This window comes from Syngnathus acus, chromosome 3 (assembly GCF_901709675.1).
Source record: "Syngnathus acus chromosome 3, fSynAcu1.2, whole genome shotgun sequence".
Taxonomy (NCBI): Eukaryota; Metazoa; Chordata; class Actinopteri; order Syngnathiformes; family Syngnathidae; genus Syngnathus; species Syngnathus acus.
In genome coordinates, this window is record NC_051089.1 from 12,343,366 (window position 1) to 12,354,920 (window position 11,555).

Genomic DNA, 11,555 nt, shown 5'->3' on the forward strand with positions numbered 1-11,555 from the left:
AAACAATGTGCAGCGAGCACATTTTGCTGAATGTGTGGCCCGGCCGCTAAGCCGGCCTGTTGTCTCCATCATTCACCATGATTCCCATATAGCCACCAGGCTCAGTCAGTATAGAGATGTCTGCTCTAAATCTGCTGTTGGGGCAAATTTGAAGAATTGACGCACAGTCGGTCGACGGGAAACCATTACAAGCCCCTCATTCACCAATGACAGCGCCCCACCACCTCATTCTAGACAGTGAGGCGGAGGTGGCAAATATGTATATATACTCATACTCTAATAGTGTAATTGCATACGATTGTTTTAGCATTTTCAGAAACCATGAAAATAAAATATTCATAAATAAATTCATTTAAAAACAAATAAAGCAAAATAGTCTGAAATGTACTTTAGTATAAACCTAAAAATTTGTTTTTACTTTCAGGTAATTACAATAAACAGTCAATAACTTGGCACTATAAAGGAAAAAAACTGAATAATTTTCCTTTTGATTAAATTGCATCTGCTCATATTGGGAAAATATAAACTGTACACACTATTAAAACAATATGCTCCCATAGCTTTCCTAGGATTGTGAACTAAATAACAGAAAAATAAAAATGCCTTACAGAAGAGATTTTTTTAACGCATGCAGGTGTGTGGTGAGATGTAAACTTTGAATGTAAAATAAATGTTTTGGCTCAATAAAGGCTGTTAAACCCAGTCCTAGTACGTGAAGATGAATATGTTTGTGTTTTATAGCGTTCACTTGCTTTATTTTCTACATTCATTTTGATTGTTGGCCAACTTCAGTGGAACGAAACATTAAATTAAGATTGCAACACCGACCACGAGCAAGAGAGGGCGCTGTTTCATTCTAATAATATTTCTATACATATCAGTACTGTGTGTGTTTTATGAAAACAAGTGCAGTTCTTTAAAAGTACCCCCACATTAACTTAAGTCAATGGCACCCCAAAATATTAAGAAAAAGAAAACACTGCTTCCCAACGCTATTGTTGCGTTGTTACATTTTTAATGGTGGGAAACAAGTGTTAAGTAAAACGTTTTGTGCAGGTCATGAAAACTACAGTACAGCATAACCTTTTGCCGCTCTCTTATCGACATTTAAGACCTAATAGGGCACTTGCTCTTTATGACTGTCAGCAGATAAAAACGTGCACTGTTCTATTGTTTCCTGTTTCTTGGCATCATAGGGTCATGAAGATCAAATAAGACACTCAAGTAAAAGAAAGACCAACCTCATCAGATTGAAATTTAATAATAATTATAAAAAAAAAGACAAACTTTGGTTGTCTTTCTGACACAAGGAACATGACTGCTTTGGTGAAAAAAATATGGGGAATAAAAGAGTTTTATTTTAGGCATGGTCAGCGAAAAAGTTTGATTTGATAGCTCACTTCTTTTCTCTTCCTCTCAGTGGATAAAAAAAATGTTTGAGTAAAATGATGGCAACTATAGAGTATATTTTTACTATTATTTCAAATATGTCTGTGATTGATTTTTATAAGACACTTACAAGGAAGACACCAACAAAATCATACCAGTAATACTGATTGTCAAACTACAATACATAATGCACTCTTAATCTTTAATTCAGTACAGTACATTTGTTAAGTGTAGTTAATTTTTCTACACGCTCATTCATAAACCGAACCAAACTCGTGTCACAATTTCCGAAGGATGTCTGTCATTTTGTTTTCAAGCACTGTATTCTATCAGACGCCACTGGAGTGAGGCACGTTATCTGTAAACCAAAACTCAGATACACCCTCCGTTATGACTCTGTCCAAAGGCCAAGGCAGTACAGAAGATTATGGAAAGTTTATAAGAGAAGAGAGTGTCCTTCCTAGTCAGAGTGTGATTGTGTGTGAGTGTGACTAGATCGCAGCATGTCAAGAAAAATTTTACTTTGTGCGCTGGCTTGCTGGTGTTCTCTCTCTACTTCGTCGCTTGTGGAGAACCAGACAAGGGAATTCCTGCAGAAATTTGATGAGGAAGCCAGTGCGCTTATGTACCAGTACTCACTGGCATCATGGGCCTACAACACCAACATCACAAAGGAGAACTCAGATAAACTGGTAAGAATTTGCTGTCTTTTTATTTTCAAACCAGATTGTGTTGATGACATACTTACTGTGGTTGTTTTTATGCATCCAGTCAGAAGAGGGTCAAATTTGGGGCAAGTTCTACACTGAAAGGTCAGAACAGGCTCAGAAATTCCCCATTAACGAAATCAAGGATCCTCAAATCAAATTACAGCTCATCACACTACAAGACAAAGGTGCCGGTGCTCTCTCTCCGGATGAAGCTTCACACGTAAGACTGTTGCTTCAGTTCCATTTGTTTAAACGCTCTCGTCTATTCCAAAGCTGCCCCCCCCCCGTGCATGTTGCGCTTTTCAAAATCTCATCATGTTGCCATTTTGTTTCAAATCTGTCCGCAGCTGAGCAAGATCATGAGTGACATGAGTACAATCTACAGCACAGCAACTGTGTGCATGATGGACGACCCGCTAAACTGTGAGACTTTGGAGCCAGGTACACGCTGTTAATAAGCCACAAGTTCTTATGGACTGGGGTAGTTTATAATTAACACACACAAGGTGCACAGTTGTTGATTTTTTTTTTAAATGTACATTACTTTTTGAAAACATGCGAAAAGTATTTTCATTTATTGATACAGAAGCTTAATGCTCTATTGGCATGGCCACACTTGCAGGCAGGCTTTTTTTTTCAGTTGCCCAGTCAAGCCCATATAATGTATTTGTATAGTGCCAGTTCAAATCAGAAGTTATCAAAGTATAAGCACTTTACACCCTGAGCAGGTCAACACACACCTACACTCCTCAAAAAACACATGAGCAAGCACTTGACAGCAGTGGCAAACAAAAATGAATGGGAGGGGGAGTCGATACTTTTGGGCAATTAGGTTCGCTCACTGCTTTTCGACAGGACTGGAACACGTGATGTCCACCAGCCACAACTACTCCGAGCTTCTGCACGTGTGGGAGGGATGGCGGAGAGAGGTGGGCAAGAGGATGAGGCCACTCTATGAGGACTATGTGCTTCTGAAGAACCAAGCTGCCAAACTAAATGGTGATCCCAGTCATAGTCTTTTCCATTCTTTAAATCATTGACATAAAGGCTTGCAAAATTCCCTTCACTAACCTGGTGATATTTCTCATTTTCTCCTCTAACACATGCACCTGAAGGGTTTGAGGACTATGGAGCTTACTGGAGATATAACTATGAGACTATTGATGAGGAAAGTCCATACGATTATACCAGGAATCAGCTAATGGAAGATGTACGCTCCATCTATAAACAGGTACGTCTTTCGTGGAATCTCCAATATGAAATAGAGCGAGTATGTCCAAACAGCAAGATGTCTTTCCACAGATCCTGCCCTTATACAAGGAGCTTCATGCCTATGTGAGGGCAAAGCTGATGAAAGTCCACACAGGCTACATTGATGAAAAAGGACCTCTGCCAGCCCATCTCTTGGGTACTGTGTCATCAATTTGCAGATTTTCATTCACATCAACTCAAGTTTCAAATTTTCTTGTTCCTGTTTTGCATCATGATTTTACTAGGTGACATGTGGGGAAGATTTTGGACCAACTTGTATCCTCTGTCAATGCCCTACCAGGGTGAGATTGATGTCAGCAAAACAATGGTAGAAAAGGTGCAGTACAATTGTTTCTGTTTATAAAGAAATACCACAAAAGACAGCAACCAGCTTTGTTGTTGTTGTTGTTGTTTTTTACATCAGTCAATCTGTGTGTAGAGAATTGTGAAAATATTTGTGCACAAATACAGGGGTACACAAATACCACATGGATGTTTGTGTCCATCAATTTTCATGAGACATCTTGAATTTCAGGGCTGGACTGAGCGGCGACTATTCGAAGAGGCGGAGAAGTTCTTTATGTCGGTGGGCCTGTACAAAATGTTTGACAACTTTTGGACCAACTCCATGCTGGTGAAACCTGAGGATGGACGCACGGTGGTTTGCCATCCCACAGCATGGGACATGGGGAACAAAGAAGACTTTAGGTAGCACAGTCACGCACACACACACACACACACACACACGTCCACGCACGTGCGCACACATTTATATCATAAACAAAGATGAACAATCGAAAGCAACAATTAAAAGAATGGCTAACAGGTTATAATAAATATAATAAAGGTGATGACAAAAATGATGCTTTCACTTAATTGATTTCTACAATAATTAAGAGTGTTCAGTGCACATTAAGGTACAATTTTTATTTACCCTTTATGTGCAAATAAGAATATCTTATCAAATCATTAAGTCGTTTTTATTCACCCTTCCTATTTGATGTGTTTGATGTTTGCTGGCAACTTCCAGCGTCATTTATTTCTTGTTAGTTCTATGACTATGACTCATCAGAAACATTGGTGCAATCTGTTTTATTGCTACTCTATATCAGATATGCTATCATAACACGTTTTCATTCCTCAATAAAACTGCTAACATTGACACTTCTCATGCCGCCCTTAGGATCAAAATGTGCACTCAAGTCAACATGGAGAACTTTCTGACTGTCCACCATGAGATGGGCCACAACCAGTACCAGATGGCGTACCGAAACCTGCCCTACCTCTTGAGAGACGGCGCCAACGAGGGTTTCCACGAGGCCGTCGGGGAAATCATGTCCCTGTCTGCTGCCACACCCAAGCACCTGCAGAGCCTTGGCCTCCTGCCTTCTAACTTCACCTATGATAACGGTAAAAGAAAGTTCTACAAAAAGATTGAATTAATTTAGTGTGACAGATTTATCCCTGAAATTCCTTCACTCCCGTGATTATTGTTTCTTATTCATGTGCCAATGTAACTCAGATGCCATTTGGATTCATTTATTGTCAATTCAGTGCTTGTTTATTATTTATTATTGTTTATTTACAGCTATTCTTTTATCAACTAACTCACACATCTGTTTGTGCCTCATCTAGCAGGCCATCAAAGTTGTTTACACTGCCATCAAGTGGCAAAATAATAGCACTACAGGTCATTTTAACGACATCCATAAAATGTCATTCTTATTTTACGCCCACAGAGACAGAGATTAACTTCCTTCTAAAGCAAGCGCTCACTATTGTAGCCACTCTGCCTTTCACCTACATGCTGGAGGAGTGGAGGTGGCAGGTCTTTGCAGGAAACATCCCCGAGGATAAATGGATGGAGCGCTGGTGGGAGATGAAGTAGGCAGACAGACAATTTGCATTCTTCCAAGCAGAGATTGGAAACAATAGAAATCCCCAATGGTTGAATCTTCTCCAATCCGTGTTGTCGAACATAACAGGAGAGAGCTCGTCGGTGTGGTGGAGCCCGTGCCGAGAGATGAAACTTACTGTGACCCCGCTGCTCTGTTCCACGTTTCTGGAGACTATTCCTTCATCCGGTAACATTTACATTCAATAGTTAAGAGAAGGTCAAATTAAATTTAGTTTTACAAATAGGTATTCTCTATTCAAAACATTTGAAAATAAAGTGGACAAATTGTTGGTTTCAAACTGATGTGAGATGTACACACACACACACACACACACAGATCCATAAAACCAAACTGTATGTTTCTGAAACTTGAACAACAATCATCATTGTGTTTTGTTGATGTCCTAACATACAGGTACTTCACAAGAACCATCTACCAGTTCCAGTTTCAAAAAGCCCTTTGTGATGCTGCCGGTCACTCCGATGCCTTGTCTTCATGTGACATCACCGGTTCAACTGTCGCAGGCGCCAAACTCAGGTAACATGACTACTTCTCCCTTCAACAATTTAATCCACCTCTTTATACCAGCAACATGATGTCACAACTCTAGGAACTACTACTGAACAAAATTGCTAGTTAGTTTGTGTAGCTGTCTAATGTAGTGGGCGGGGTTTTCCTTTCAGCAGTCATCACCAATCATTGTTTTGCCAGGAACATGTTAGAGTTGGGTCGGTCCCAGTCGTGGACCCGAGCTTTACATAAAATATCTGGAGATATCAAGATGGACGCTAAACCACTGCTGGATTATTTCCAAAAACTTTACGTGTGGCTGAAGGAGGACAACATGAAACACAACCGCGTCGTTGGCTGGGATGCAGCGGTAGATCCATGTAAGTCATTGAACAACAACAACCAAAGCATTTGCACCACGTTTTGGGGAAAATAACTTCCCTGAGCCCGTGTAAAATGCTGTATTGCTTTGACAATCACATTTATCCAAACTAGAAGACAAGTAACATGTATTCATTGACTCTGTTTGCAGATTCTGATTATGCCATCAAAGTGAGGCTCAGTTTAAAAATGGCCATGGGTGATGAAGCTGTAAGTATTATGTGTTGCAAAATGGCCTGACAAAAATGTCATGGGAAGTGTTAATCAACTCAAATCTGATGTTGTAGTATTCCTGGAACGCCAACGAGCAGTACCTGTTCAAAGCCAGCGTGGCCTACGCTCTGAGACAGTACTACAGCCAAAAGAACACCACCCTCCTCTTCACGTCAGTATGCTTGGCTCTGTCTCGTCTTTTCAACTTCTTACTGCTGCCGTGTGACAGCATTTCTCTCGTTTTGCATCTGCAGAGCGGAGAACGTTCTAACTTACAAACAAACGCCCAGGATTTCCTTCTACATTGTGGTCACCGATCCAAAGAATCCGTCCGTATATGTGCCAAAGGAAGATTTGAAGGCAGCCATACGGTGAGGCACAACTTTGTACATCTCAATCAATTTGACTGAAAGTTTGAGGACATTCAACCACCGCACATTTATCTTGTGCATGTTGGTGCCAAGGAAGCATGTTGAGGTGAGGAGCTTAAATTAGACACTGGCGAAAACATCTGTCATTTTGCTGTTGAACTGAGTGCAGGAACTTTATTCAAAGGTTTGCCACCATAAAGTGGAATCTCGGCACCAGTAAATATTGAAATGAGTTGAGGTACTTCATTTAGATAAGTGTTGTGCGTTGCTGTAATTTTTTTATCCAATTTGAAAAGTCCTCTCCTGGAAGATATGAGACTGATATGTCTTGTGTGAATGGCAGACTATCCCGAGGCCGACTCAACGATGCTTTCCAACTGGACGACCACACACTGGAGTTTGACGGTATCCCAGCAACCCTTTCACCTCCCGTGGAGCAACCGGTGGAGGTGTGGCTGGTGGTGTTTGGAGTGATCATGGGAGTGGTGGTGCTCATGGGACTCTTTCTCATTATCTCTGGCATCAAAGACCGCAAAAAGAAGTAAGCTGACGTTCCTTGACGTTCGTCACACGCGTCACTTTCGACCACATCACGTTATGTTCATGTTCTCTTGCAGGAATCGGAAAAGCACGGGGGTGGAAAATCCCTACGAGCCTGAGGCCAATGGACAGACCAACAGAGCCTATGAGGACAGTAGTGATGAACAAACCGGTCTCTGAAGAATGATCTGTGTTTTTTTTCCCACCTCGAATGAAAATTAATGCGAGCTCAGCACCGGGCCTCTTTGAAATATCATCATATCACAGGTAGAAACTTGACCTTCAGTTATTTTATTATGGATAAGTTAGGAACATTCAGCTTTTGGGGAAGTTCAATTTCCCCCATTGTTTTAAGAGTCGTGTTTGTGAAACTAATAATGCAGCACTGGACTGTGTTGTAAAATATGTACTTATATAGCACTAAAACAAAGCCTCACATACATTTAAATATATTTTGTTTCTTTTGTGTACACAATAGCATTGCTAAGGTTTATTTATCAGTGTTAATAGGTGTATGATGTAAATAATAATATCATTGAATTCATTATATTGATCGTAATATCAATGTACGGTAAATGATACCATGCAATGTACAAATTGTAAAAATGTGTTTGTATAGGGGAAAAGAGCACTATTGTGTTTTCATGAAATGTCAACAAAATTGGGTTTTATAAGCACACATAGACAGACACAAAAAAAAAAGACAGATTTTCTATGTTTGAATGATGAAGAGGAATGACTGAATTCCTTGCCGTCCATCTGACTTAGCCATTTGTACAGCGTCTGTTGAAGCTGAAGTGGTAATTTGGATGTACCATCCCCGGTAGAGTGCAGATTCAAACTTGCGCTGCTTTGTGCTGTCCGACGTCATGTAGAAGATGAAACAAAGTTTGCTCTCATCATTCATTGAAATGCTTTTCAGCGTCTTCTTATCCACTGCCTACAAAAACAAACATGGTAAGAATGCGGCATTGAAATGAACAAAAAAAAACATTTACGGTGCTTGATTTTGTTTTAAGCGTATCATGCCAATTATCTTTTTTTGCTTTCTTTTCATTTTTGTTTTGAGTAGCTAACCCCCCAAAACTTTATCATCAATTTATTCCTGATTTTGTTTTTATTTGTTTGTTTTTCAGTAATTTTTAGATTTGAAAAATTGCATACATCTCTAATGGCCATCAAATATACACAGGCAGGTTTTTGAGACTGGGCTGGCCTTCTGTTTATGAAACACATTGTCTCCATTACAATGAAGTGAAATTATATTATTTGTTTCTTTTATAGATATTAAAACATAAACAAAGAAAGTGTGAAAAAAAGAGTGTAATTAAGCAAAAAGTGACACAATCATTGTAGTGCCTTGTCAGCCAGTTAGCCATTCACCATGCATGAATTTTTACGTACACATCAGCTCCATGTTCCTTGCAGCAGTTTTCATTTTGTATTTGTAGGTTGGATAATTTGGCCTATTTTATTAAGCGCATGTGTGTGGTATAGCGATTGCTATCACAGTACGTTATTCACGGGAAAATGTATCTTTTTTTCTACTCAGGCCATATGTAGAACATAAAAATGCTGCTTTGGTAATATCTTGGGCTTAAGAAACTATGTTAAAACAAGGGGAGTAGTTTCATGTGGTCACGCAAAAGCATTGGTCAAACGGATAAATGCTTTAGTGCCATCTACTGGTATCTAAGTGCAATTACACAGGTGAACTTACTCAATTACCGTCGAAATTTCCCAATTCCAAAAGAGACATTGTCAATACCTCCACTTGCACGACCACCTGCTCTTCTGTCTTGAAGCACTTGAGGAAGCAGTCAGAGTCTGTGAAGTTTAAAACCACTGGGAAATTCGGGTCCAAACAAGTTGACTTGTAGTGGTAGATGGTCATTTCCGCTGAACATAAAAACATGGAGAGAATTGTCCTCACAAAGAAAGCAACAGTGTAACTTCTAATCTGTTGGACTGTATGAAAAACCTGGTTGAGGCGAAGCATATAGGGTCTTCTCTGAGCAGAGGCTTTTGAGATATTTGTGCGAGGCCACATGCTCCACTGCAGTGTTCAATGCCTTCATTAGTTTGAAAGTGCCCCCTCCTCTTGAAACTGTCAAACAACAAAGCAAAATAAGTTTGTATTTGTTTTGAATTCATTGGTAAGATAAACATAATGGAGGTTGATCATCTTGCGCACACACACATGGATATTTTTTGGGTACAGTTTTGTGGCGCTTCAAGTTGAGTTTGCATCAAATTCCAACGCTGGCAACAACATGGCAGCCCATGATTGTTTTCCACTGTAAATTTGAAAGAGGACGAGTGGACACTAGAAGTAGGCCTCAAAAAGAATTTTGTCAGGGAAGTATAGTCACTGTGCTCTGAGTTTCTGCCATAAGTTGCAACAGATATAAGGAAAGAGTGGAAGAGTCACAAAAAGCCAGAGAAGTGGACATTTTTATGAATCATTCTGTGCATCTGTTGTGATTTTTTCATTCCCCATTTAACTTCTTGCAAGTTGGGCTAGTAATGAAACAGACCAGTTCAAGGTTTAGAGACGGTGAAATTAAGGTCACTTGTAAAGCTAGTTTCCTCTATGAAATTTCACCTGTAAGAGGATTATTTCAGCTTTTTGTGACTAGTGTATAATTGCACTGTTAGTATTATTTTTTTCAACACTTTTTGCAGTCAGTGAAGCTCATGGACATCACCAATTGTGTGATGCTTTGACCTGGTGTCACCTTCATTTGGAAGGGAAAAGTGCCTTTCTATCACCTGCACTTTATTATTTATAGAGAATCAATCCTGAAGAGACTATGTTATTTTGTTTCAAAACAAACAAACTCACCAAGCGTTACCGTGCTGGACTTTGCCACCATGACAATGTCGTTGAGGGTACATCCTGTCCCATGACATCCACGGCAGCTGCTCCCGGCATCGCAGCCCCTCCCTCTCAATACGGAAAAGTTCGTTTCAGTCATGGTTACAATAAGCAAGTTGCTTTCCCAATCGTTCTGCCCATCCTCAGCTGGGCAAAGTTGGTCCTCAGGTCCACCATTTTCTTCTTCATCACCCCTCAAGTCACTCTGCTGCAGGTCTTCCTCTCGCACCATTTCTTTGCTGAATTCAAATATGGTGACCTCCTTGGAGACAGGGTGGAGAGCATCTTCCGATGAGCACAGCCGCTCAATGTGCTCCTTCTTCCTGCCTGACTTGTGCACTGTCTGATGACAAAAATAAGAGCTGAGCGTTGTCAATTCGAGGGTGGGAAAATTCAGACATGATTGTTAGTACTTTGCGGTCAGGCCCATTTAAAATCGGACTGGTTGAAGAAACGTAACATTTATTTTGTAAATGTGAGCCTGCACTTATGACAGTTCAGAAGGCTTTCCTGTTTTGCCAATGATAATCGGACGGATAGACGGACAGAATGCTGATGAATAACATCATCCCACCAACATTGGCTGACCCTCCACTATGGCCTGAGCCAGCTGCTCAGGGGTTAAATCCTGCAGGTCATTGCCATTTATCTGCACCAGCTTGTCTCCTCTCCTAAAAAAAAATTTTTAAAAAAAAGAGAATTTTCAGCACCCTTGAATGGGTCAGATTATCTTTAATTAGTCATTAATATTAATCAATTCAATAATACTTATTTGTCTGACTTCATTTTCCAAATACCTTATGGTTAGTTTTCCTCCTCTTGGGTTTTGTTGCTTGATAACATTTTCCACTTCATACTGGTGCTTCCCCTCACGGAGCTGGTGAACTATTAGCACACTTCCATTTACAAGAGAATCCTTCCATGTGGAAACAAAACAACCCATTTGAACGTGAATCTCTCCACAGAAATATGCCTTAGTGGAGAAAAAAGAAAGAAGCATTGGTCACCCACCGCCACATCCATGTCGCTGACAATACGCAGTTGCTCTTGACCGAGTAGCACAACCAAGAGTGAACTCCTGTATCCCGTTTTATATTTCTGCCCTGAACAGAAGAGGAAGTAGCGAGCAGAGGCCACGAAAATTGCGGAATTGATATTGGATTGACGCTCAGCAAGCTGCAGATTGTGTAAGAAACAAGAACCTCACTTTGGGACCATTCACATCAATGCTACATATTGAAAATATGATTTTCTAGGGTTACACCCACATCACCACACTTGACTTCATGCTTGTTGTTCCATTCCTCACACAAGCTTGATGCTCTCTGAACCAGCTAAGTTTATCTTGGTCTCATCAGACCACAGATTGCGGTTCTGATGATCTTGGCCAGTTTCAGGCCATGTTTTTGTAGCG

At 40.3% G+C, this 11,555-nt stretch overlaps 2 protein-coding genes and 1 long non-coding RNA gene across 3 annotated transcripts in view; 2 read left to right on the forward strand and 1 right to left on the reverse strand.

The window, feature by feature from the left end:
• The window catches only part of LOC119121123, a 287,860-nt gene that overhangs the window by 91,098 nt on the left and 185,207 nt on the right, over nt 1–11,555 (forward strand). The gene's annotated exons all lie outside the window — the stretch shown is intronic.
• ace2 (angiotensin I converting enzyme 2) lies at nt 1,337–8,372 on the forward strand. Its single transcript, XM_037248534.1, has 18 exons — nt 1,337–2,081; nt 2,161–2,319; nt 2,447–2,540; nt 2,955–3,098; nt 3,215–3,330; nt 3,402–3,507; nt 3,596–3,687; nt 3,886–4,058; nt 4,534–4,760; nt 5,090–5,234; nt 5,336–5,434; nt 5,663–5,785; nt 5,960–6,138; nt 6,291–6,349; nt 6,427–6,524; nt 6,607–6,723; nt 7,067–7,264; nt 7,341–8,372. Exons 1-18 carry the CDS (start codon nt 1,893–1,895, stop codon nt 7,441–7,443), a joined length of 2,421 nt encoding a protein of 806 aa, XP_037104429.1. The 5' UTR covers nt 1,337–1,892; the 3' UTR covers nt 7,444–8,372.
• LOC119121115 lies at nt 7,912–11,281 on the reverse strand. Its single transcript, XM_037248566.1, has 7 exons — nt 11,153–11,281; nt 10,939–11,057; nt 10,716–10,812; nt 10,109–10,484; nt 9,245–9,370; nt 9,032–9,162; nt 7,912–8,203 (listed from the first exon to the last, which is right to left on the reverse strand). The coding sequence occupies exons 1-7, from the start codon at nt 11,162–11,164 to the stop codon at nt 7,976–7,978; spliced, it is 1,089 nt and encodes a 362-aa protein (XP_037104461.1). The 5' UTR covers nt 11,165–11,281; the 3' UTR covers nt 7,912–7,975.